Genomic DNA, 27,984 nt, shown 5'->3' with positions numbered 1-27,984 from the left:
AGCAAAGCGCTTACGCTCGAAACGTCGGCTTCACAAACTCGCCACGGCGGTTAATTTACCTTTATTAACTTCTAGTTGATAAATATCTGAGTGTTTCAATTGGTCATCAACGAAGCCCCATCATCGAAGACCGATATTTTCGGGTGACAGTTTAAACTTTTGCCCGAAAATATCGCTCGCGCGAAAATATCGGGTCGTCCCGACTAGCTGCCCCTGGGTCTCCGAGGATGACGCAGCCTAACAGTTCTCGTAGAAACTAATACGGTCTAATACCTTTGTTCAGTACAAAGCAAAGACCAATTCCTTCCTTGAAATTTTCTACAAAACATTTCTATTTTATTTGGATGGATCGGCACAAATACACATAGCAAATGTGTGGTACTGCTCAAACGCAGCCGGCAACCCTCTGAAAGAAGGCACGTAACGGCCCGTTATAAGTGCCCGCCGGAAACGTTAGGGCCATCAAATAAAGTTACAGTAAATAATGTGCAAGAAACTGTAACAATCACATTATAGTACGGGAATCTCGGGAGTACAGAAGAGAACAAATTTTCAGTAACGTATAAGCAGTAAGTAGTACGTTCCCTTGGGTCTGTCTTCGAAAGCATTGTGGGATTGTAGTGGTTCCCTTTATGACAACGGGTTTTGTCGCTCTGAACTCTAAATGGGAAAAACGGGCGTTGAGAGGGCTAACTGGCTGGAAATTTGTGTGCTTGACTCTAGGAAATTAACTTTACTCGGGAATTAGCTCAGAGCAACTCGTTTCCTGCGGGAGAGGAACTTGTCTCGGGTTCCAAGGTAACGTTGGATCTGCAAAGACTGGAAATAAGAACACTCGTAGAACTTGGACTTCACGGGTTTATTCTACTCTCTTCAACTTCAACGTAAATCGTATTACAACGATAAGAGTACTATATTTCTACTAACGAAAAACACGATTGCATCATGTTAGGAACAATATAAGGAGGGCTAAAAACCAGAAAGTAGCCTGAATAAACTCAGCTGCATTTGGAGAAAAGCCACATCATAGACCTCATAAAATCAGCTGACAAATGACGATCTCAACAAAGCTAGTTTCTAATGTACATCTGCAGAATGTATTATGCCCAGCCAATAAAACTGTATAAAGTCAGTTGAGGTTTATTTCGCTAAGTCATTTCAGTTCGTTCAGCGACGAATACGTTCATTCTATTTAACGCGCGTACAAATTGTTATTTAACCAGGTGCATTATCTAAAGTTTGCTGAAAGTACAATATTTAGTGCACTACCGGTATTTGTACAGGCTTCCAAGCAAACGATGTCTTCTAAAACACCAAAAATATCACTTTTATATAATTGCACTCTACCGAAAATTAACCTTATTGCAGTGGCGGATCCAGACCTTGAGCTAACAAGGTGTGGGGGGCGGTTTTGTTCTGCTTGCCCTGCCGGCTTTTCTTCCCTCTGTGATTTCTTCTTTTTTAGCCAAAATAAGGGGGAGGGGGGGGGGGTGGTCCGCCACTGTATTGAACCTATAATTTCCTCTAACACGTTTTCAGTGTTGGGAAACCCGCGAAGCGTTTCACTACTACGTCATACTCTTTACGTATGTAAGAAAAATAACTTCGATTTCCACGGGAACCACAAAAGATTACTTTTTTTACATAAAAAAAAGTATAAATAGCTGATGATCTTAAAATACATTATGGACGGTTATGTGCATACGAAAATCACTTAAAAAGGCCCACTATAAAGCGGAAAAGTGCTACGTTCGTTGCAAGCAACTTGATGAATCACCATTTTAGCTGAAGACGGTGGATCGCTATATTTACACGTTGATCTGATCCTGAGAAACTGGGGATCCTCAATCAGTTCATAATATCACTCAAACTCCTCTTCAGGCTTGCACTGCAAAAATTTACGCAAATAGGAATAATATTTGACCGACTGATATCGTTTCCAGCCTTCGTATGGCGACTCCTGGTGGTAATAAACAGCTGAACAGTTATAATTCACAGCAAAGATAATCGGCCCGCATACCTGCTTGTTGCTGGGAATGCCTTTGACGTGAGCAGACAGCTTGAGGTTGCCACCAAATGCACAACGGTCAACGTTTAAGTAATAATGGTGCTTTCCAGGTACCTCTAAACGAAAACAAGCCAACAAAACACGTCAATTAAGATAAGCGCGTTCATTATATAATCGATAACTTTTTTTCATTGTGACTGGCAAAAGGCAAGCGAGAGAATTTTAAAATGTCATTTGTGGTGTAAATCCTAAATCATGAATTGAACTCGCATTCACTCGACTACCTAAACATTCTACCCAATACGCTCAAAGTCACGTGTTTTTTGTTACTCTACGCCTTTCAACTCCAATTTAAGGTCAACATATCAATTCTCCTTATCGATTGCTATACTTTTCTTTTAGTGTTTGGTTTTGAAAATTTGTTGGCACAGCAAGATAACAGTCGATAACTTTGTTTACACTCGATGAATCCACGACTAATCTAATACAAGGTAAGCATAAATTTTGAATTAGTTTTATATTTTTTTCAATTAGGTTTCCTCTTTATATTTTCTTTCCTCTAGTTTTGAAATTGACTGATCACAAACGTCACATGCAAACAGACAGACAGACAGACAGACAGAAAGACATAAATCCTTTATATGAAAAGTTAACTTAACACTAGCAATGAAAACGACTGAAAAGAGGAACTAAAACCTTCATCAACATTTTAATCCTGGGTGAATGTAAAATCTGCTTTCAAACAATGTGTAGATAAAAATGAAATGGTCTTTGCTAACTTAGAAAATTTTAAACCATGCTAACTCCGGTAAGTTAGGTAATAGTTTGATATTTACTTCATTGGTCTGCATCAGCCAGTAAAAGAAGATAAAAGACATAAATACTTTTATATGCTGGAAAAATGAGCAGGTTCTGTGGATAACGTTCCAGATAAAAAAATGGCGTTACTCACTTGTAGAATTCACAGGCGGAACATCATCTAGATGCGACAATTTTTCTCTTAGTTCATCCAACGTAAATTCAACTCCTCTTGTCAAGCAACGCTGCAATGGAAATCAAACGATTCCAAATGTAAACAACAGTGATGATGGTGATGGTGCTGGTGGTGGTAGAGCAAAAGAGATCGCTCACTTTTCCTGAGTTTAATTGGAATATTTAATATCGTGAGCTACCATGAAGACTTTCTTTGTTATCAGCTCAACTATAGTTACCTGGTTCCACTAGTTATGCAAATATTTTAGGTTAATGTTTGCTGACGCGGGTGTTGAAAAGTTACGTAATTAGACTACGACTTTGCAACGAGAAGGCATCAGGTCTGGGTACAAAAGTCGACTCCAGATGTTAAAAGAGATTGTGCAACTTAGTTATTGGCGAACTCTCTCTCTCTCTCTATCTCTCTTTGTGTACAACATACTGAAGGATTATTGGTTTTCGAAGGCTACACAATGACTGGGTGGCATAAAGATCTACTGAGCCCATACTTTGTTTGCATCACAAGAAAGGTATTCACTTGATACATCGGGCGGAAATATCTTTTTGGGACAGTTAACCGTGCCTCTCTTTCAAATTTAGAGTTGATAACTTTGTATCTCCATCATGGACAGAAGCGCTATGCTTATGAGACAATTTTTGTCACCAAAGATTCGCTTTAACTTGAAAGATGTCCAAACGTTTATTTTAATAGCTGAACAACGTAAACTTTGTGTGTGAAGTGGAAGCAAATTTACTTTTCTTGCTTGATCAGTGTGCCTACCAGCTTGATTAACTTTCAAGCCAGGTGCACGCATGGCATTCACCCATGAGCTACATCCCTGCAAATGCCTCATACACACTGCCTTCCGAAACAAACTGCGCTTATCTTTTATGTAGATCCAAATGGTTTAGTACCTTGACTTTTTCACCTGCATGTTTCTATGCCTCGTTTTTACCTCAGACAGTTTCTGATCGGGACCAGAAATTTAATTAACATTTACCGTCATAAGCATGAGTTAATTGTTACTAGCCCATAATGGCCAATCGTTTACTTATTTTAATTCCACTTAAATATTAAAGATACCTGTGCAGTGTCGCCTAAAGGAATAAATTTAAAAGACGACGTGTGGCCAGCTAGGGAGCCCCGCTTACACATCCAGTATCTTAAGGCAGTTCCCGGATAGAGGAATTGGTACATACAGAACGCGATCAAGCCAACAATGATAACGAGACCAAATGCCGTTGAACACAACACTGCATAGGAAAAAGAAAAATTAAAGAATCAATAAATTAATCAGATATCTTTCAGTCAGTCAGTCAGTCAGTCAGTCAGCCAGCCAGTCAGTCAGTCAGTCAGTCAGTCAGTCAGTCAGTCAGTAGGGTCAGTCAGCCAGTCAGTCAGTCAGTCAGTCAGTCAGTCAGTCAGTCAGCCAGTCAGCCAGTCAGTCAGCCGGTCAGTCAGTCAGTTAGTCAGTCCGTCAAACAGTCAGTCAGTCAGTCAGTCAGTCAGTCAGCCAGCCAGCCAGCCAGTCAGTCAGTCAGTCAGTCAGTCAGCCAGTCAATTAATCAAAGAATCAATTAGCAAACTAACCAACCAACCAACCAACCAGTCTTTAAACCTCTCATTTACCTTTTTGTGTACTTGACAAATTCCGTTTTCACGAAGGAAAAGTGAAACAGTTACACCTTAATATAGCAAAACCCACTTGATAATAAATTAATGAAATCTGAAGTATTTTATAATACCATTATCTTCTCAACGGAAGTGTTACACTGAGGGTGAACATACGTTCAGACTACTTTGCAAGGCATCAACTGACTTGCAGTGACCAGAATCACCTCCTAAAAGTTACATGGGAACTATTTATCCACGCTGATATTCCTTTTCTAGATTTACATGCTCTACTCCAATGCAATCCAATTCACATGTTCTACTCAAAATGCATCCAGTTTAAGGAAGAATTTACAAACTGAGAAAAAAATCTACATATAGCCGTAAAGTATCTTTTTGCACCCGTGCGGTTCTTTCCCCGGTTGGGTGGGTAAGACTGCACCTTGGACGTCATGATACTCACGTCTTCTCATTTTCTTTCTCTCTCTCCGGAGTTTCACAGCTAGATCCATCTCAAAGTGATCGTACATGTTCTCTATTTCCGCTGCGATTGCTTTATCGTTGACTCCGAGCACTATACACACAAAGCACTGAACCAAATTGACATCATCCAGCTTAGATGCCTTCTTTTCCTCCATTGACATACCTAACAGTATGCTGGTTTTGCCAAGGACTACACTGGGTGGCAGGTGGGATTCTGGGATGGCTGTGCCGGGATTGTCTAGGTCGACAGTAGCATAAATTCGTTCACCCGCTCGGACAGAACCGATGCACTTCACTTTGATTACTCCAATGACACAAACAACATCTGTAGCATCTAAAACGTAACAAATATGAGGGTAAAAACCAATGCATGGTTGAAAACAAACAGAAATAAGAACGATGTCCCAGAAGGATGCACAAGGACTCCACTAGTGGCGAGGTGCTAAAAAGTCCAATCTGTTCACGCGTACAATTAATCCCTAATTGTTTCTCAAACAGACTAATTTCTTATACTAGTTGTTTTGGCCCGCGATTGAGTGATCAAGTTAGGGGATCAGTCTTTCACTAATATAACCTTTTTTCTACCAAATGATCTGTTTCTAGAAGATAACTTTTCAAAACAGACAATGCGCGCGAACAAATAAAACAAACCATCTTCATCAATGGGCGGTGTGGCTTCTAGGTATGCCGATCGGCTAATGACACCTGCCATGAAAGCCTCTTTTCCATTCTTGTTATCTAGCAGCTGAATGCTTGCGGTCCCATTGTCATCCTTGTAAAAACCAACAATATCTCCTTCTTCAAAGTCCTCGCATACATCAGGATCTTTCAGTTTAAAGTGATATCCAATATCAGCCTTATTGGCGCCAGCACTAGAAACCACGAACGACAGATGTTCGATGTGTGCACGTTTGGCTTCCAGATGCTCAACGACGCGGAGGTTTTGGAATTCAGCAGATGCTAAGGATGAAATACAAGAGATAGTCAAACCTGATATGCAAGTAAATATAGAAACAACATGAAGTTGATTTACGGGAGAAATATACACTGTATGAAAGATAATCAAAGTTATGAACACAATGTGGACACTTGCCCTTGAAAGGGACTCGAACCCTTAACCTGTGAGATATTGATGCAGTGCTCTACCAACAGAGCTATTAAGATAACTGGGAGCTGGTCACGTTGTGAGTTCGTAATATAGCCGCATATATGGTGAAGATATACAAGTGAACTTATGAAACATTATATATTTAAAGTTCGGGAGAAATATTTAAAAGGACATAACAGGTTGTAAAATAATGAACTAAACTCGTTCAAAATAAATGATGTATCTTGAAAGACACAACACACAGTAGAGATGAATAGGCCATTTCGATATATCAAAATTATAACTTGGCGCCGAGGCAACGGGGACTTAAACAAAAGAAATCACATCATCATCATCATCATCATCATTTTTTTAGTAGTGCAGGTTACAAAATTGACAGCCAATGCGGCTGATGTAGACCTACAATTAACTAATAAAATGTAATATAATAAATAAAATAAATTTCCCCATGATATCGAAATATACAATTGATCAAAACGAACATAAATAAAACAAGTATCATATCACAAAATAAAGTACGCTGACTAAATAAAATACCATGTTGACCTAGAAACTTTGGTATAATAAGTATCTAACAACTGATGTTGAGGCAAGAATAAACGATATCTTTTGTTTTAGTTCCCTGAACCACGGCGTCATGTTATCTTTTTCTATTCATCTTTTTTTTTACATCGATAGGACCCACGTTGACAGCAGTTTTGTAACTGATGTGGTCACCCCGTATAAAGAAGCATTTTATTTTTATTTTTTCACTAATATAGCGAAATTGACTTATTAACCTACCTGTCATGTTGCCGATCGAGCTGTCCGGACTACAGCTCTGGTCCGTGGAATCTACAAAATTAGAGAAAAGGTTTATTTTTAGTCATTTTCAAGATAAACAGTGTTTAATGCTATCAGGTTTCGGTCATAAAAGCAACAAGAAAAAAGTAGATATAAACATACATAAATGTAAATTACTCAGATCTTTCGTGGAGGGAACTCCCCTTCCTTTCATAAAACAAGATCATATACTTGTTTAGACCACTGATTTTAAAAATTGTTTAGACCTTTATATTTCCACTGAAAGAATTGATCATATGTCCTCTTCTCCGCCATCTTACCAAACTATTTAAAGTCCGCTTGCGAGCCAAGTCGCCCATCCCTTATCTCCGGTCTCTGTAACATGAAGGGACTAAGAGTATTTCTACTACCCCCTGGGTGGGATGCTAGTCCATCGCAGGGTTATCCCCAGCATTAAATTCGCCGGTACCCATTTATACACCTGGGTGAAGAGAAGCACTGTGAGAGTTAAGTGTCTCACCCAAGAACACAACACAATATCCTTGGCCAGGGCCCGAACCCGGACTACTCGATCCGGAGTCGAGACGCACTAACCATGAGGCCACTGCGCCTCCCACACCAAAAAAACTAACCTTCTTCTCCTTCGCCGCCAACTGAAATAAATGACATACAGTATGTTAGGAAGAATAAACAGAAGAGCTAAGGTATAGAATTAAAAGCTTCGTCTATACAAAAAGCTAGGTAAAAATGTTCATTTTGATGCGTTTATTCTATACAAGAAATTGATAAAAAATATCTTGTTTACGTATACAGAATCCGATAAGTCTAGGAGAATTATCGATATTCACTACAATAGAGCGCGTTTTCACCAGCCGACGGCTCTCAACAGTGATGATTGAGCAGCAAAGGGAATTGGTGTAAAATCTTAAATTTTTAAAGGGGCAAAATAGTGACTAGGATTTGCCTCTTTTCACTGGGAAAATGGGATTGGGGTCAACGGGATTGGGGTCAATGGGACAGGGAATCACAAGCACAAAATGCGAATAGGACTAGGATTTGGGAAGAAAAATAGGCTGGGAAATGGGATTTAGGAAAAAATTGGGTTGAACAATGGGATTGGTACCCCCCCCCCCCTCCCTTCCCGTTCAGGGCCCTCCTGTTACATACCGCGGGTTCAATCAGTTCTTGGAGACGCGACCGAACACAACATTTGACCAACTCCTAACATTCCACCGCTGATAAATAAACTTGGCAGCCTACCCTCATTGATTTTCCTCTTCTTGTTCCTGGGCTTGCTTCTCATCAAAAACGGCTTACTAAAAAACTGCTGAACCTCCTCCTCCGCTCCATTGCCAGGAAAATAGAGCTGAACAAGAAGTTGAAAAAGATTTCTCTTGTCCATTTCGACTTTGGCCAGTTCATACACTGGAGCGAAGCGGCCGTCATAAACAGAGTCAAGGTCCACCGAGAACAATTGCTGTTTAAACGTCACACGAAACGAAAAACAATTAACATGAAGGTGATCTTGTGATTGAACTTGGCTTGTTATAAGAAATGAACGGATTTCTGCGACACTAATTTATTCCCAAGATTCTGAATAATATCCTGTCTTGGAAATTAATATTTAGCACCGTCATTCTCTGTTTGGGATAGTCAAATTTGTAAGTATTTAAATATTTTTTTTGTTTGTTTATCTGTCTTCAATTTGAACTATATTGTCCCTCTATTCGCGTTATTTCAAAGACCCGTATATACCACTTACTGAAGTAATATAGAATAAAACGTAGGAACAAACTGAGGAAAAAGGGAAAGAAAGGTAATTCCTTATATAGGTCTTATTTCCAAGGTGATTTCTCTCGAGGTATTTTAAGTACCCAGTTCTCCTGCGGATGTCACGACGCGCGTTGCGGGATTGGCTATTCCCAGACCCTTCTGGGATTTCCGAAACCGAGAGTTATCTTAAAATACCTTGGCAGGGATTACCTTGAGAATAAGGCCCATATGGGGATGGACTCATTTATCATTCATGTCCTCTTAGAAAGAACCAAAACGACTTCAAATGACGATACAAGAAAAAAAAAAACAGAAACAGAAAAATTAACCTAAACAGACCTTGTCTATATCTTGCGGTCCATACTCGACTTTCAGTTCCACCGGCCCGTTTCCATCTTTTTGGAGCTCCGCAGCCTCTCTCGCTCGGAACACCCACACCCTTATTCTGAGGATCTGACTCACTGGTGAACGCGCTTCCATTTGTACCTCTCCATCACATACACGCTGTTTCGCTTTTCCTCCGCTCCGTGATTGCACTTTGTAAAACATTGTTTTTTCCTCTAAGGTTACAAAGCGGACATCTGCTCCTCCGTTGAAATCATCACTTCCAATGGATCCGAAGCTGAACGAAGGCAAAGAATCTACAGATGTGTTCGAGAAAAGATAAAATGACAATGAAGCTATACCTGTGCCAGAAGGAAAGGTATGTACCACCCATCATGATCACTGACTGCCACACAAATGATAACCAACATTTACAAAAGACGTGGCTGAAAACGGGCACTTTAAATACACTCTTCATGAACTGGGTTGCTACTTGCTGTAATTTGCTTTAATAACGCAAGCCAGCGACTGACTAATGGCAAAGACGATCGCTGATTGACTGCACATACTTTCTGTCGAACGATAGAAGGCACTCGCAGCACGCCTAAACAAAACCGTCAAACATCAGTTTTATCGGCTTTCTGTGTTGAACACTTTAGCCGGCGAGTATACTAAATTAATTAGACTTCCTTTAAAACATCGTCCCTAACAAATTAAAGGTTTCGAACATTCCTATCAATACCGCATTTTCAAAAGACTAAAGCTGCAAGAGATTCAAGCAATGTTTTGCGTTGTTTAAGTTCCTTACCCCAGCCTTCCATTGTAGAGCAGCCATTTTCGTACCTGACCATTCATACACGAGAGCCCTTCCCAAACCATAGCAAGTTCTCAGTTAGACTGAAGAAGTTTGTTCCTTGTAGATGTGACACGTGGAATAAATGATAGAAGGGTATTGAAACCCGCCGAAATATTTTAGAGATTTTTATCGTTAATGCAGGAAACTGACTGTGGTGTTTCCGTACCCATTTACAGTTGAGTATCATTCTTGATGATAGAAACATCGCCAAACTGTTCCTGCTGTCGATGGAGTGTTTGACTCACCGCTTTGCTTGCCGTCCCAGGGCAGGGGGAGGGGGAGGGGGGGGGGAATTTTCCCGGACAAATTGGGTGGGGAGTTTGCGGCCCGTTTCTCAAAACCCTTACCCCTTATTTAGAAGACCAAAGTCTGTAATTTTCCCTACCCTATTTATGACGCGACCAAAAATTTTATACCCTATTTAAAGTGGTACTATGACGAAAATCGTCATAGTAAATCTCTCCTATCTAAGCCATTTTAAAACATAAACAAGAAGTCTGTATGCAAAGAAAAATGCCGTTCACTATTTTCGAATCTCTCTTTTCATTCCTGAGATATTCAAGTTTTTAAAATATGCAAATTAGCCAAATGATGACGTCATACTCTCAACCAAATTTTGATCAAATATGATGAAGAAAGATATCTTAGCCAATTTGTATCAGAAATGTTTGATTCTTTGCAGTAAGACTCTATTAAATGTGCTCCACAATACGAGCATAACAGTTTTGTTACCATGGCAACATACTGGGTTCCAGACCTCCCCAATATTAAAGGCTTTTCCGGCAACCTTTGGCGATCCATTTTGATATTTGCTAACGGTGTCTCATATGCACGATCCAGCAAGCATATAAATATGTTAGCTCGAGTTCGTGGCCTCGTTTAATGTTTTTCAAGCTGAAAATCACTATCCAATCCAATCGAAAACCAGCACTTGGCAGCAGTCAACTTAAAAAAACACGTGACCTCGATGAGCTGTAAACTTGAGCCCACGGTATGGTCCCCTGGTACTGTTCAGCGGATACCTTGTTTTGACAGGTGTCAATTGATCATAACATGGATGTCCAATATCAAAGAAGTACACAGTAAACAAAGGCTGCATGTCTCTGTCAACCTATTATTTGGAGTATGGCCGCCAATGGCCGCGTTTTGCGCGACTCCGTCGTCGCCGTGGTGCGTACGCGCCCACGAGCAATACCGCTAGCCATGATAACCATGAGAAAATCAACTCATGGGTTTTATTTTCTTTCCTATATGAGTATGGGGCTCCGCTTGGCGGCCCTTCGGGCCGCCGGAGCTCCGCTATTGGCCTACCAAGTTTCAATGGATTCTGCTGCAAATTGACCGAGATAGCTCTATTTATATACTTAAGGTGATTCCTCAGAATTGCATTGCGCATCCCTACTGCGCATGATTTTCGCGTCATTAGCGCGCGCTCACGAGCGCGTGCACATACACAACATATTCAAAATGGTGGCTTTTTCTAAACGGCTTGGCTTGCGAGAGACAAATCATCGTTTTTTCCTCGGAAACGAGTACTGGAACCTAACGATTTTTTTATTTAGTTTCAATGCAGAGATCACCTTCTTTCTATGCAGTGAATATGGACCAATTTCTATTGAAGAGAAAAATATTATCAGGGAAAATGAGAGCATAGCTAGGACTCGTAAAAGATAATAGGTGGCCCCAGAACACTGCGTGCTTGGAACACATTGTATCCCTGTCGACTAAATATGTGTGCGCTTATCATGAAACGTACATCAAATTGCTCCTTAACAGTTATGCAATACAGTAATAGCCCACGTATAAGAACCTGAATTTTTCAGTTTAGCCTAAATAGGTTCTTATATAAATGGTACTTAAAGCATATTTAGGCTACCAAGGTTCTTAAAATAGGTTCTTATATTTTCATATGAATTTCATCTGAATACACTATATATATTAGAAATATCATCTCATAATACAGTATAAATCATTTATTTGTACCATAGAGCAATGCCTATAGGCAGTTCAGTGCAGGTACAGTATGTCCTTAAAAAAACATAACAAAGAAACTCATGTTGAGAAGCTGAGGCATTGCCCATTGGGAGCTTACGTTGTTTTGATATTTTGCAGTTTTTTATTTCATTGGGATATATTTTGATATTTTACATTTAATATTTTGTGATTCTCACAGAGTTGGAGATGGCCAGAAAGCTTTCTTTGATACTGTAGTAGAGTACAGTACTTGCAAATACTTGGGGAATTATTTGGATGGCAAACACAATAGACATACAACATGGTACTTAAGCTTGAAAGAAAAAAAAGTTATGTCAAGTTACTTTAAAATAGATGATGATCTTAATTCAGTAGTTTCTACCTATACACTTTTACAGCAACCCCACTGATAAGAACCTAACTTAAAATGTTAGCCTTAATAGGTTCTTACGTGGAGGGGGCTTAAAATGAAAATTTTAGCCTAACAGGTTCTTAAAACCCAGGTTCTTATACGTGGGCTATTACTGTACATCCACTGTTGTATTTCTCGCTTAACTTTCTTTCTATCTTTCTGCTCTCTTAAGCGTAGGGTAAATGGTTAAAGTATAAACGTTTCTTAAAGCAGATAATTTCAGGAATTATTAGGTTTATTGAAGGTCCTCCTGCTCCTAAACGAATATGGGGACCCCCCTTTCTTATTTCAAATTTTAAGTTCTCTTGATATAAGCAGCCAACAGGTAAAGTTTGAAAGAAAATCTATTGTTAGTTCTATTTCGATGGAATTACCTTAATATAATATTGGGTTCAGTGTATATCATTTGCATATTTTGCACATTTTTCAAACGTAAATATCTCCGGAACTAATGCATATATTTGAAGCCATTTGAAAATATGGAATTCTATGTGATACACCTAAAAAATCAACGGGTAAAAATTTGATCATAGTACCTCTTAAAGACCTGGAGCCCGTTTCTCGAAAGCCCCGGAAACTTTTCGGGCCCGGAAAGCCATAGCAAAATCTCGAACCTTACGATTACAGAGCTGTTTTATTCACATATTCTTAATATGAACAGAGGTTCCCTTCATTCAAGAAGTTTCAGGCGTATACACTTCTCCGTTTTTAGATAAAGCTGAACTAAAAATGGCTTTACGGGCCCGAAAAGTTCCCGGGGCCTTCTAGAAACGGGCCCCAGGCCCTTTAATCCATACCCTTTTTCAGAGCTGCCTTATAATTAGTTCCCCCTTTCAGACCAATGTTAAAGGCAATGTTTGTTTAAGAAATAGAAAACATGTATCGTGTTTCTATCGAGCTTTAGTATAAATCTACTAGCGTTCTATCACGAATGCCGTTCTCTGATTGGCTATGCTACTCACCAGGGGATCTATTCCATGATAGATAGTGAGTAGCGTAGCAGTGTGCGCTTGTTAAAAAATGACGGTCGCTTCTTGGTGTTTTCGAAGTGTCTGTGAAGAGGATTTAGATAAAGTTTTGAACGTCTAGTAGATTTATACTAAAACAATTGGATTATTCGCTCTCGATTTCTATGCGTGATAGTTGACGAGGGTGCAGCCCGAGTCAACTATCACGCGATAGAAATCTTGAGCTCATAATCTAATAGAAACGTGATTTTAAAGCAATCAGCGCGCGTATTTACATAGGGCCGATTTTCTAAAAGCCTTTTAGTTGATAGGATAGCTTCCTCTAAAAACATACCCAATGCAAGAGTAGAGTGCAAAAACTATACCCGATTTCTGACCCTATTTCTGACCTAAACAACTAAAAAAAACATATCCTTTGGAGCCGCACATACCTATGTAATAAGGGAGTACCCCCCCAGGAAGGGGGGTGTTACCGTGTGATATTTGCTGAGTACAATGTAGACCATTATAATAATATCGAGAGTTGCTTTGGGATGAATCTCGGCAGAAGTACGTACTTCTCATCGTAAATTTACGTCTGTTACAGTTGTTGATAGGCAAAGTTTTAAATGCAAGGTTTCCACTAGAAATTCCAACACCAATCAATCATTAGCTTGAAATGAATGAGCGATTCGATTGTGCAAGTGATTGAGTATTTTCCGGTCTAACCAGCAGCTGAGATTTTTCGATATATCTAGATCTAATGTCCACTATGTTCAGAGCTCTTTATTAGAAATAACGAAAACATGCTTTCCTCCTCGACTACCATCTTACCGAACATCACTACACCTTGAATGAAATTACTAACGCTCCCCAATTTTCTGTCGGCCAAACGTGAAATCGGTGCATCGCGAGCGATCGCGTTGGCGACCCTTCCGAAACAAAATATAATGAAATAAAATATAACAATAACAATAAACATATAATTTTCGTTCGACTATCTAGGAGTATATTTTATACACTGAAGACGAAAACCGTGAAAGATGAAGCAGTACCTGGTTGAGAAGGAAGCCTTCGGTAACCCAACTTTGCCGCCATAATTAACTGGATCAAAACTTACAAGCTGAGCCAGCTCTACTTGATACTTGTCTGATGACAGCCGACTTAGTTATGGACCATCACGTCTTCGACAACGACGCATAAAATTATTCGCAACTTCAGTTCTTTCGCTTTCTGACGAAGACAATATAAACGCACTTGACTTGGTTAGTATACACAGACCGATACAGAACTGTAGGTGAATCACGTATCCTTGCTCTGAAATTTGTTTCCATGAGATGATATTTGTTTTTTTTTTGTTTGTGATTTTAGCATGGTACCACAGCAAGTTTTACTTCCGTATTCTGTTCATTTTCTTCTAAAATAAGAAAGCGTGAGATGTTTACCACTCAATGACGTCAGTAACTCGAAAGTATGGTTGAAAAATATGCGCACTTAGTAAACTAAGCCATCAGGAAATGTATCTATATAAAAAGAAAAATTAAACTCCGTCGGATAAAACACCACAGGTATTGCAGCAATTTACTTTAATCCAATCTCAGTACATCGGATAACATTACGAAAATAAACAAAACAGATCTCTAGAATAAAAAAATTCCACTCGAAAGCGAAATAGAAGAGATCGAAACTCTGTTTGAGTGACAGCCGCCACTCAAAACAAATATGTGCCCATATCTTGGCCCACTTAGCTTGGATTCCGTGGTCGCGAGGACAGGGATCTTCAATCGCTGGCCCAGTTCTCATGCACTGTTGTGACGTTTGGTGCGTTTCACATTCATGCATGTGTGTATAGAGTGTGTTCACGTGACGTCATGAAATTCTCAAATCCAAAACTAAAGAGCCACTAAAAGCTTTATCCTCATCCGGCATAAGAGGTGCTAAATTTATACCTGTTTACAACTTTCCAGCTAAATAGCGTCCTTCGTTTGGAAACCAGCGCATTTTGAATTTCGGAGTTACGGCGGTGCGTGACATAAAGCTAACATCGCGTTTGTCGAAAAATATACACTTATCTCGTGATTTTTATCCATTTTAAGAGTTAAAGTATTAGGAAAAGTGCTTGTGTAAATGTTTTTTGGTTCGGTTCAGATAATGAGTCGACTAGATAGCCAAAGTAATTTCCAGATATTTACACTATTTTCCGGCCGCACATTGGAGGACCAAGGAGGTTCACCAACATGGCGGCTCCATACTAGGCTCAATAATTTTGCGCGGAGCATTTCGACTGATACTTCAACTTTGGGACAACGCACACACCTTAAACTTGGAGAACTGTCTTCTTTATTTATCGTCTATAATATCACAATTTCTTGACTTTATCCACTGAATGGTTTTTGATTTTACTTTTTATTGCGTGACAAGGAACACACTCTATAGTTCAAATAATTTCACTTTCATGGAGTTCTGGGAGACTTATTGACCCTATTAGAGGGCCAGCAGTACGGCGATTTTGCTCCATTGGTCAAAAAACTCAACAGTACTAAAATTATGACTGTCTACAAGTGAAATGTTGAAGGGAGAGCACAATGTGATTAGTTTTTTGGGACTTTTGCAACTGAGACATGACGACAAACCTTTCAACTTTTAACACCACAACATTGTGCATGCATAACTTATTATAACAACCCTTTTATACAATTATAGCTTCAGTGCACTTACATAGCTTTCCATTGATGAAAACATGTCCTTGGGTTTTGAATTTTCGAAGTCATGTTAATGATAGTACTCCTTTACTCAATAATCTATTGCTCCAAATATCAACAAATAAATTCCGAGACTCGCCGAGACTTGAAAATCCGATGTTGAGACTTCAAACCCATAGACAGAGAAACACAGAAAAACGAGACTTCGTGACTTAACCTTGAGAGTTTTCGACATCGGTCGAAAATTTTCCGACACCCGAGATTTTCAAGGTTCCGAGTCACTTCAGGGCCTCTTCATATGAGCCCGGTAGCCGGGCCCGCTTGGTTACCGGGACGAATTTTATTGTCTGTTCATAGTCTTCATATGGGAAATTCCAGCCCGGCCTACCGGGATTAGCCTGCGTCGCAGACAGTCTAAACCGCCGGTATATTCCGACACGTCCGGCTGCAACGCAGGCTAACCGGGATGAAATCCAAGAAACACAACCAAAATGGTGGAACATAAACTTGTATCGTTCGCGGCTGTCGTAGCTTTGTGAACTCTTGTAACTTTACTAGTAAAGCTAATTCGCATACTCCTAAAGTGTAAATACATGCAAGACAAACATTATGCCATTTGGCCGCTATGTTGCAAAAGCGAAACTATTTTGACTAAAAAGTTTCGTCCCTGTTACCCGGGCTGGAGTGTTCATATGGGAAAATTTTCATCCCAGTTACCGAGATATCGGTCGCAAAAACCGAGATCTCGGTAACCGGGCCAGCCCTACTTCTCATATGAACCCATCGACATTCTTACGAAGGAAAGAGTGGCGAGGCAGAGATCTCGGAAACCGAGCCAGCCCGGTTGACCGGGCTCATATGAAGAGGCCCTCAGTGATGCATGTCAAATTGTACTTCCGGTCGGAAACTAACGATGAACATTTTAAGTCTTGGCGATACAGCATCGATAAGCAGAATGATATCGAAAGATTCTCCAGTTTACAAAGTACGATCTACGAAGCTGCAAACAATGAACAGTTGACGAAGAACCACTGTATTTAAAACATTTCGAACATAACTGAATTACGACATTGACAAATATATGCTGTGGCATGACTGTGCTGCATTGCAACCAATAACGACCTAAATCAGTCAATACAAACTGACTGATAAAACGAAAATTGATCATCAACAATTCCCCGTGATCGATATCTCTATATTTGTTTCTTCCTGCTCTACTTCTCTCTTAAACTACTAGCATAATTACGCCTTTGTAAGGCTCTAGCAGTTGTTGAATATTCATACTCGAGGCTAAACACTTGATTGACGCAATCAAAAACATTGCATGGATCAAGCCATATGCTGAGCATTCCTAATAGTATAGATTATAAACCATAAACAGTTAAGTTTTACCGTAATCATCCTCTGTGTCCATTGCCAAAAGAGGCTGTTTAAGCTCTTCTAGATCTCTTGTTTGTCCAGCCATGATTGTTTCGACAAGCACATATATTTTCCACTCGGGTCTTCAGCAACGACTTTACACGGCGTCAACAAGCGACAAGAACAAAGTGTCCCTTCAATAACACATTCAATGCGGACGATTTTTAGAGCTTTATCGCCAGATCAACAGTTTCAGGTTAAAACATTAGCCTCACCTTCGCGCCTCCATTCCAATGTTATCCAATTCCAATCTTAGAAGGGGCTTCCCCCACCCTGCTCAGAAACGAGGCCGTTAACTTCCTGTTTTGCTAACACGTACGCTTTGAGACCTCGATCTGACGTACGCTGCTTGACGTTTTATAGGTTTTACACAGCTTGCCTGAGTTCTAAGGAGTAACAAACTGAAAATATAAGGATGCATTTAACTAATTTATAGGTTAGGCCAGCCATATAAAGTATATTCACCCTGCTACCCCCTCACAGTCTTTCAATTCTTATCCCTTTCCATTGAAATTTCATGTTTGGGTAGTCACGCAACATTTTAGTGAAAAACGTAATGCGTGACGAAGACCCAAATAATGTTGAAGTTGGCCATCTGACAGATCTTACGAGTCTTACTTCAGATGGACTATTAGGATGTAAAATGCCGAAGCTCACTTAAATGACACATACTTTCCGAAAGAATCTAAACAGAAAGCTCAATATCCCGCTCTGGCTGCTAGTTCTACTGGAGTTGGAATTTTAACTCTTCTACTTCCGCCTCCATTACTGACCTGTTCACACTTGGTGTGAGTTTTAGTCTGTCCGTCTCTTGACCTAGCGAAATCTACAAAAGAAACGGTGCCTTAGTAAAACCTAGTTCACACTAACGACATAACGACATAAGAAGGACTTTATGTCGTTATGTTTGCAGTACGAACATCCTGACATAACGACATAATAACAACATAACAGCATGAAAATAACGAAATCAGTGAAAAAAACTGATCTTTTCCTGATGTCTTTATGTCGATAACCACAGTACCGAAATATGTGATTATGTAGTTATGTCGCTTGTGTGAGCTAGGCCTAACCAATGGGAATGTTTTAAATGAGTAAAGAACATTAGTTACTGAACTCGGTTTTTGGAAGAATCAACAAAGTATCATTTAATTTCAGTCTAGGGCGTGGAAAATGATGATGGGGAAATTTAAAAGAGAGAGGATCCCATAATTCCTTTGCCTGATGATATTTCATCACGGAACTGGAAGAAAGTTAAGGTATTACCAATTTTTTTTGTTTTAAATTGAAAAGTACCAAATATGGTAAGTTTTACTTCCACTTCGTCGTCGAACAACATTTTTCACTACATCAGACTGAGATGAACCATTTGATCGTGTTGTGCCTTTGAGTGAACCAGAGAAAACTGTACGTGTAAAATCGATTAGCTCTCTGTGACAGCAGCACTCAGAATCTGCCTTTTCTGTTACTCTCTTGCCTTTTCAGCTTTCTCGTGACGTCACAAGTCGTCAGCATTTCCGTATCAGTCACTTCGGTCAATCTAGTGTTTCACATCGCGGGAAAAACCCACTGTTATATAAGAACATTATTTTTATTCTAGGCATAAGTATACATACGTTGTGGAAGCGCAGATAAATGAACGTGACTCGAATTGGTGCATAGAGAACTGAACAGCTGTCGCTTGGTTCATCAGTACAGTTGAAAGCGCGATATCAGTTACAGGCTAGATGAGTAATCTACGAGAGAGACTGCTTCCTTCATGTCAAAACAACGGTAAGGAAAGCGGATTCTAGGTCGAACTAAATAGAAGCACCTTATACCTCAGCTTCCTTCCTTTTTGTCGGTTCTAGTGTCTCTTTAGCTCAAGGAAAAGGTGTAGCATTGGTCCGTGAAAGGACTACGGAATTCTCTAGTGTTCACTGAAACCGACTGCCTGGGATGGATTTTGTAGTTTCTACAGTGTTTGCCATATTTTGTCAGTCTACTAAGGTCGACGGAGAAATTGTTTTCAAGTTAACTCCAATAGGTTATGTTGCTTTAGGCCTTAGGCCACTTAACAGTGTAAACCAAATCATCGTGAACTAAATAGTTTAGCTTGAAAATGTCATTCAATTTCACGTCTTGACTGATCTCACGACATCCGTTCTTCTATCTCATCATTCGAGAATTGGTAAAAAGATAAGAATATATCTTGACTGACTCTGTTCTAAGTTATGACACAAAATGCATAGTGTAACGCTGTTCATTTCTACGCTGATGGTCAGATATATGCTCTAACCGGATAAGTTAAAGGAACGATTTTCTTTCCCCTTAATGTTTGCAGTTTTTAGGGGATTGAAACGCCTCGAAAGTATAAAGAAGAGACCATGATGTTATGAGTGGTCGTAGGAGGTTCGAAACCCACGATGAAAATTAGTAGTTTAGTAACCTTTTCTCTGAAGAAGCATTAACATCTCATGAGTTTCACTATATTAACTTCCTTGATCATGATTGGATATTTCTGGCTTCAGTTACAGCGCCGCTAGTGACAAACTGTTTTCCTTTCTTTCCGAACCATATATGTCTTTTCAGCGATACATGAACCGACAAAATTTTTTTTAACAAAGGTTTGTGACCTGATTATTTTTCACCGGGGCTCCCAAGGAACCTTCAGGGGAATACCTTTTCTAAGTAACGCAAACTACCCGGAGCAAAGTGCGAAGGGGCAGAATTCTTTAACTCTTTCGATCAATCTCGTACTGTTTAACAAAGTACTAAAATAGATCTTGATTCGAGATTCACAAAGTACAACTCACTGAACGCTAAAATCTATTAGTAAAGCTGTTTTTTTAGTAGAAAATTGTTTGCTTTTGACTCTGAGCCAACATTGCAGCTTCGCACTTGGGTGCTGAGATATTACGTTTCTCATCGAGATGAAACAATATCTACTGGCATGTTGTTTTCACTTCAGTTCCGAATCTCGAGGATCACTGTTACATGTTTGTGTTGATCTTATTTTTTTGTTGTTGTTTTTAACAGGCGCTCATTGTTCAAGCCTTTGGCATGGTCAACATATCTCATTTTCGGGTGATCCCAGCTTAATGCCTTTCTCAGCCCATTCTTCCACTCCATTACTTGATGAACCAACGTCTCTTCAGCAACAAACAGAATATCTTAGTAGTCTTACCGAAAACGCGACAGGCGGCAATTTCCAAGTGGAGAGCCTTGAGCAAAGCACCCAGTTATCCATGTCTCCAGATCAAATGGGCAGGATCTTAGAGGTGATAACAAGGGGGCAAGAGTTTCCGGGAAGTTCGACCTTAACAAGCCAGAATTCCTCGTCTGGTATGTGGCATGCATCTTCGGTGCCTGTCGGAGATACCTCGGCCGCTGTCGGCATGACCCCGAATGATCCGAGCTTTTTGGTGACACCCTCAATAAACGGACAGTTTCGTCAAAGCCAGCACACGATCGTCACTGGCGCTGGCATCATAACATCATCAAACTTGGTGACTGGCGGAAGTGATTATACCCCTTCTTATGGCGTTACGCAAAGCATTGGTGACATTGACGGTTGTCCACAGCAGGGTGTGTCCATTGACCTGGCTGGGATCAACCCCTTCGATGCTGGGACGGAAATCGATATTGATCGCTATCATATCCCAGATCTGGAAGTGAAGTTTTGTGACCTGGAAAATCGCGTCTTTGAGAAGCAGCAGAGTCGGAAAGACAAACAAGCACGGCAGCGAATCATTAACGGAAAGGTGAAGTTCCTAGTTCGATCTGAACGCCAGGTGAAAAGCGTCAAAGCTTGGGTCCAAAGAGAAGAAAACGCAGCCAAGCTAGAAAAGGATGAAAATGGCATGGTGTCGATTGAAGTTGTTTTCCTGAGGAAGCTTAAGGATAGCGGAAATGTAAGTAGAACTGATCAAGTACATAAACAGCCTGACCGTCATCGCAACACAAATTAGTCGCTCAGTTATACATGAAGCTTGCTAATATTTAGGGCTTTTTTCCCTTGCCGGGACAACTTACCTGATGTTCAGATTATAGCTAATTCCATCAATTACCTGTATTAGTGCTTTCGTGATTATACCTATTACAAACATCCCTCTTCAACTTTATACTAGGCAACTTGTTATGAACCATTGAACTATATAAGAACTGAAACGAGCAGTTTTGAAGTCAAGGCTTGGTCAGTGAAATTTTCTCACAACCTTCTTGGAGAAAAAAAAAGACCATTTTTGTGCAATACTAATTTAATATTCTTTTGCCGTTGTTTGAGAGAGTTGGGATATTGATCATGATATTAAATTCTGATCTCTACCATACAGTTAGAGTACCAAGTGGATCTGGACTCCGTATACAAGATGGATGGATCAGAAAGACCAGTGTACAAACTGGCAAAAGTTCACACCCAAGAGAGAAACTTGTTTGAACTGTTGGTTCAGATCGTGTTCACTGATAACAACGTCAGTGATCAAATCAAGTCAAAGCCTTTCTTGATAAAGACAAAGCGATTGAGTGAAGAACAAATAGGTACGCCATTTTGAATAATCACTTAAATCTTTGAGATCGATGAATAAAACAGCTCACGCAGTGTGGTTCATACTTTGAAGTAAGTTTTATCGTGTTTGAATGAATAAAGATTGTTTACTGATGACGATGGTAATGACGACGACCACAATGATGATGATGATGATGATAATGATGATAATTATGATAATGATGATGATACATGGTACAAAATCAGACATGCTGGGACGCAAGTTGCACAGTGGGACTTCCAAAAACAAAGGCAGGTCAAGGTGGACTGGCGCGAGTTGCTTTGTTTTGGATGTCCCGCTGTGTAACATGCGTCCCAGCATGTCTGATTTTTACCATGTGACCGGGTTGTGCAAAGGGGCTATCAGAGTAAGCTTTCTGCGGTAGCTTAGTTTGTCACATGGTCTTGTCGTTTGTGGACAAATGCAGAACATTTCAAGACGCCAGGCAAGGGATAGAGCATCGGGTTTTAACAGGGTCAGATTTTTGTAAATTTGTGCTAGCTTTGGATTAAAATTGCAAAACATCTTTGCAATTCTGGCCGGGGTTGTTCGAAAGGTGGATAACGCTCCAGCGGATAGCGTGGTTTGTTTTGTTGACACTTATCCACTGAAGAGCAATTTATCCGGTGGATAGAGTTAACCAGCCTTCGAACGACTTGGACCAGAAGAGTAAATCACTTGCCACTTGCCACTTGCCATAGTACATTGATTTTCAAAAAAAAGATAGAAAGCTGTACACAGAAATTGACCACCTGAATTTTACCCCATTTTGAGGTTTCATGTATTTTAAGGGGTTACGAAGCCATCTCAAGGGCGCCTCAACCAAGATACCTTTATTACTCCACAGAACCTGGCAATTATTTCAAAGAGAAACGCAAGAGGTCCAACACGTTGCCGACCAGCTCTTTGAGATGGAACCGTGGCAAACAAGCCGTAAAGTACGCTCCGTTACAAAACGAGGCAGACTCTACAGGTACGCTAAAGAAATCCTTATGTGATGTACACAGTCACGTGTCATGTTCATTCGGATCACCTAATTTTTCAAAAGTGTCAATTGAGTGATGTTTTTCGTTTTTTTTTTCTTTACAGAGGCAAGGTCGCCATTATCGCCGAGTTCCATGGGCTCCAGAAACTCTCCCTTGAGTTCAGAAGGTGCATTTCATTCTAAGTTAATGCCACTTCTACACATTTCCATTACCCACTATAACTCAAACCACAACAGAAATCGTATATATCGATGATGGTCCGAAAGAACTTTTATCCTTAATCGCTTAGTTTGGATGATTATTTAATACATGTTCTTCGTTATTCCTTCCTAAGGTGTTCATCAGCATATTATGTGACGCCCCCCTTGCAAAATTTGGAATTCTAGTAATATATCAAACACGAAAGATCGTGTTTGTTTGACCACATTTCCAAACACTGAAAAGAAAGTTGAAAATACGACGCGCAGTGGAGTATTTTTGACGAACTTTGAGGTTTTTGTAAATGTGTTCAAACACTGTTTTGAGTGTTTGATGTATCTTCTCAATCGAAACTAAAATAAAGGAGAAAACGGAGAGATAAAATCGTAAAAATCTATGCTAATTAAGATCAGATATCCACACACCGTCACGTTCTTGATTTCCTTTGTTTAACCTTGATGAATTATTAATGAGTTTGAGATGTGTCTTTCCTCTTACAACAAACGTTTTAACCAGTTTTTCTTTATCAAGGTGAAACACACCTCGATGAGCTTGTTGTCAATCACTTAAAAGCTCAGCAAGCAAACATTGACTGTCTGACATTCAGCTGTATGATGCAGACACCAAGAGGTGACATCGCTTATCACTTGCGACTCACTAACCCTGATCTGTACCAAACCCTGGACGAGGGAGTGGTGGTGGGTTTTTTTGCCGACGACGAAGGAGTGGCCACCATTGAACCACTGAGCAATGAAAATGTATCCCAGGCCGTCATGGCTGGGGTAATAAGCAGATCTGCGTATGTGGAGGCGCATGCGCCGTCAGAGAGTGACAAAGGTTGGTGCTTTTCTGCTTCTGGTAGAGAGTATTGTCGAGTTGTTATATTTACATTTTATGTGTACTTTTACTGTAGTGAAGCAATAGTGCTATAAATATTATTGAATGATACAAAACTCGCAAATTTTCCTCTTCATCAAGTTTCCTCCAGAAAAATGCTTGCATTATATCATCAACTACTATCACCATTTTCCATGTCATTTTATAACATGCATAGAAGACGGCAGTGACTTTAGTAAGGATGGAACGCCAGGACGTGAGTCATTTACCATAAGCGGTGCATGGACTATAAGCTAAGGGCAGGGATCATTGAACAAGAAGTTCTGTTATAAGAGGGATGGTCCATCGCTGAATGGCGATTCTGTCAACAGAATTTTGCATCAGTTATCATAGGCTGCGAGCAGGCTCTTTTTCCAAGTTTTCGGCTGATTGAATGGACATGTGTTTATTAACAGGACAAACGGACATCGTTTGTGTTATTGGAATGGTGAAAGTACAGATCGTGGGATCAGTTCAGACTGGTGAACGCATCTACGCGTCCACGGACAACCCAGGCACAGGCGTCCCAGAATCCCATCTTCCTCTAGGGGCGTTCATCGTTAGGAACCACACGCTACTTGGCATGGCTATGGAAACATGCCGGTCTCGTTACCATGACGAGGTCAACTTGGTGAAGAGTTTCGTGTGCATCGTGTTGGGGATCAACAGTCGTCAACTATCCAACGAAGTGGAAAACATCATGGAAAACATTGACATGGACATCAAGGTAGCCATAGGCAAGTCTAACAAGAGAACCTGCCGGCGTAAGTCTGATTTGTGTTTATTTTGCAAAAAGAGTAATGAAATATATAACAAAACTTTATCAAGACGCAGTTTCGTAGCCTAGAGAGACGTCCCCTCTCCTCCGCAGTCATCATTTTAGATCGTGAATACTATTCCAAAAACAGAAATAGTGCAATAGTCATACTCTGACAATAGCTATTCATCTTACTTATTTTGCGATATACTTCAGCTCTCACTTGCTTTAAGCGGGTAGCAAATATGTATTGTCATCTTGCAGCCTCTAGTGAGGACACTTAGCCACATACCAGAGGTTGATGAATCGTACGGCACCTGAACCAATTGTCTTGTCCCCAGCCAGAAAAAAAATAAAACTAATTCAGGGCCAGTTAGCTAGGGACATAGCCATTTACGCAGATGTTCAAGATTGCGTGACGAGCCCTACGAGCGTCTGCTTATAGGAGGCTACTAGGGACACGACAAGATGCATCTGACGAGCTTCCCTATTCAAACAATGAGTATTTTTTTCCTGAGGACTTAATGGGAGACAAGACGTTTTGTTAAAATTCTCTTTTATTCTTTTTCAGGAATGTTCTTTCTCATCACTGGACTTATTATTTTTCTTGGACTCCTGGGATTCCTTTTGTACGAAGTGCTCACGCCAGGAACGCGCTGGCGATATTTCTTGTGCCACACTGGGTCCAGCAGTGAACAACCCAAAATGACGTGTAATTATTCTTCAAGCTACGAGGTGCGTTGCTTTCTTCACGTTAAATTGCTTTGCACAGAATAGATAGTCGTGCGTTTTGTCATAAGCCCCCGGGTCGGGAGATTGGGCAACCACTCCACACGTTTACGACTCAAAATAAATTTACCTTACCCTACCTTACAGCGAGTGTTTCTGCTGTGTTTCACCTTACTTACACAATAAGCCGCGTATGTCATGATCGAGGTTCGACTGTGTTGTACAGAGCAACTTATAATAAGGGTGGAACATTGACTTTGACCGTGCAAAAGACAACATTTTGTTGGGTGAAGATTCACACGTTATCAACCATTCGAACCACTGGCCCACTCATTTAACTGTTTACATGTAAACTAATTAGCTTGGTCAAGTCTGGCTTAGACCGTGGTAGAATGGACCAAACAGAGAAAACATGGAAGGACGATAGCAAGATCTTGTTAGTCCTATCTCTTATTTTCCTTTCTCTTTCGTCCTTTTATAACTTAATATGAGAGTCTGAAACACTAGAATGTAATAATTATAACAATAACGATAACGATTATAATGCAGTTTATTCTCCAAATGAAAACAAACAGTACAAGCGACTAGTAGGCCTGACTCAAAAATATTCCTTATTGATCCTACTTGATAAACTAAGTGATTTCGTTGCCATCGGCAATTTCACTGCGTATTCACAGATGTACTTAGAAATGAAATGTGTGTTGTTGTGGTACGTTAAAGTGTCGTGTTGAGAATGGGAATGTTAACCGTTTATTCTCATTATGTTTACAGGACATAAACGTCCGTTTTATACCTTTCCACTTCAAGAATCTTTTGAGTAAGATACCAGCAGGAGAAAGAAAACCAATGACATTTGAAAACGCAGGTATGACAGGTATGTAACCCTTTCTCTTGGAGAGTAAATTCAACTGGGTACTAGGAGAGGCGAGATTGACTCTGCCGCGAGATCTTCGCCAGCTATTGCTTCTATTAAACCTTGGAAAAGATTTTAATGGAAGCAAACATGTTTGCGGGTTTCATTTTGAGATTTTGCAGTTTTGCCGGGTGGGTAATTGATAACTATTGATATTGAATACATGTTTGTTGTAATTCTTAATTTAGAAAGACTCCTTTCCAGTCTTGCGTAAGTTATTTTGGGGCAATTTTAGGTTCTGCATGATGTGTTTCACAAAACAAAAACGTTTCATTGAATGGAACGCTGGGGTGAATTTCCTGCAGCAAGTTGAATTGAAAAAAGTCTTATGCGCCATTTAGCGAAAGGCCAGAGGCCCGAAATTGATTGGTGAGTTTTAGCGAGACTTCCCGCCGATCTGTGCCATAGCAAATGAATTTTCTGGGCTACAGTTGGTCGAGCGATATTAGAAAACAGTGGTCCCTGTCACCAGGCTAATTTGTCATGTTCTTGCATTCTAGATTCACCGATCTACTTTCTGAACTTCGACCGCTGTGCGTACGGCGGGCGCACAGACAGCAGCATGTATTCACCGGAGGACGCTAAGCCAGTCAGAGGTCCCACGTACCTGGCATCATATGGAAACTGTTCAAAAGTATTTTCTTTTTTGTGGCACAGTTGGAAGCCGTTTAATGACAGTAAAACTCCATATCAAATGCCCTGCTCATGCAGTGGCGTTGGAACTTTAGTTTGTAAGTGGATTATGCTTGTGATGTCCTTCAGTGCTTACTGTTTCCTTGCATATCATTGAGTTGTCAGTAGTAAATCAACCGCACAGCTTAAACATCAGTGGTAATGGAATCAAACTCTCGACCAATAACTCTAACGAGTAGTATAAGTTACCGACATAGTGTAAGTTACCGAAAAAGTCTGTTTAGTACAGTATAAGAGGAACTTATTTACTTAGTAGTTCTTTATCTTGCGTTTACGAAGTTTAGTCATACTTAACAATTAGACCCGTAGCCCGCAAGGGCTACGGGTCAATAGCCCATGAGGCGAAGTCGAATGGGCTATTGACCCGTGGCCCTCGAGGGCGAAGGGTCTGATTGTTTTAGTATCACCCAACTAGTCGGACAGAAAACGCAATAATAAAGTTAGCAAATGCAAGTTGAAGAAATTTTATTTGGGAATAAAACAAAAGAAAGCTTCACGCTCGATTTCGCATCTCGAGGACTATTACTAATAGTCATTCGGGGGAAAAACAACAGATTCCTCCCCCCTTCCCCGGCCCCCCCCCCCCAAAAAAAGATTCCCCCATCTCCGTTTCAAGGATTTTCACGACGCCCGAACTACAACCTGTCATTGGGAATGAAAATTCTAATCCGCGTTAAGTTTCTCCCCTTGCATTATACACCTAATACCCCAAGACGAGTTAAATACAGTGGAACCTCTCTAATAATGAGGAGACAGAACAAACTGTCCATATTATAGAAATCACTGATGTGACGTCAAATCCAAGGCCCACCAAAGGGAAACAAGTTAATGAACATCACTGCATGTCGTCGTTAATGGCGTAATCGTGGTACAGCGGAGAAGTCAATACTACGTAAGTCTTCATCCCGATTATAAATCCTGGGGGGACTCCCA

General features: G+C 40.3%; 2 protein-coding genes across 3 annotated transcripts; one reads left to right on the top strand and one right to left on the bottom strand.

The window, feature by feature from the left end:
• Positions 1–340: 340 nt before the first annotated feature.
• LOC145498801 (uncharacterized) lies at positions 341–18,075 on the bottom strand. Its single transcript, XM_081478741.1, has 10 exons — positions 17,347–18,075; positions 9,079–9,380; positions 8,227–8,443; positions 7,599–7,619; positions 6,967–7,017; positions 5,727–6,035; positions 5,056–5,409; positions 4,065–4,234; positions 2,961–3,051; positions 341–2,124 (listed from the first exon to the last, which is right to left on the bottom strand). The coding sequence occupies exons 1-10, from the start codon at positions 17,417–17,419 to the stop codon at positions 1,862–1,864; spliced, it is 1,851 nt and encodes a 616-aa protein (XP_081334867.1). The 5' UTR covers positions 17,420–18,075; the 3' UTR covers positions 341–1,861.
• An 844-nt stretch (positions 18,076–18,919) lies between these two features.
• LOC145498631 (uncharacterized) lies at positions 18,920–27,579 on the top strand. 2 transcript variants are annotated; one of them, XM_081478545.1, is made up of 10 exons: positions 18,920–19,146; positions 20,392–21,266; positions 21,687–21,891; positions 22,747–22,872; positions 22,989–23,051; positions 23,615–23,920; positions 24,376–24,723; positions 25,288–25,451; positions 26,217–26,310; positions 26,859–27,579. In XM_081478545.1, exons 1-10 carry the CDS (start codon positions 19,101–19,103, stop codon positions 27,146–27,148), a joined length of 2,517 nt encoding a protein of 838 aa, XP_081334671.1. In that variant the 5' UTR covers positions 18,920–19,100; the 3' UTR covers positions 27,149–27,579. The 2 variants fall into 2 exon arrangements, with proteins under 2 accessions (XP_081334671.1, XP_081334663.1); XM_081478537.1 differs by having other exon boundaries at positions 26,217–26,319.
• The last annotated feature ends 405 nt before the right edge of the window (positions 27,580–27,984 follow it).

Source organism: Orbicella franksi, chromosome 1 (assembly GCF_964199315.1).
Source record: "Orbicella franksi chromosome 1, jaOrbFran1.1, whole genome shotgun sequence".
NCBI classification, from domain to species: domain Eukaryota; kingdom Metazoa; phylum Cnidaria; class Anthozoa; order Scleractinia; family Merulinidae; genus Orbicella; species Orbicella franksi.
This window is presented reverse-complemented; position numbering and strand designations above follow the sequence as displayed.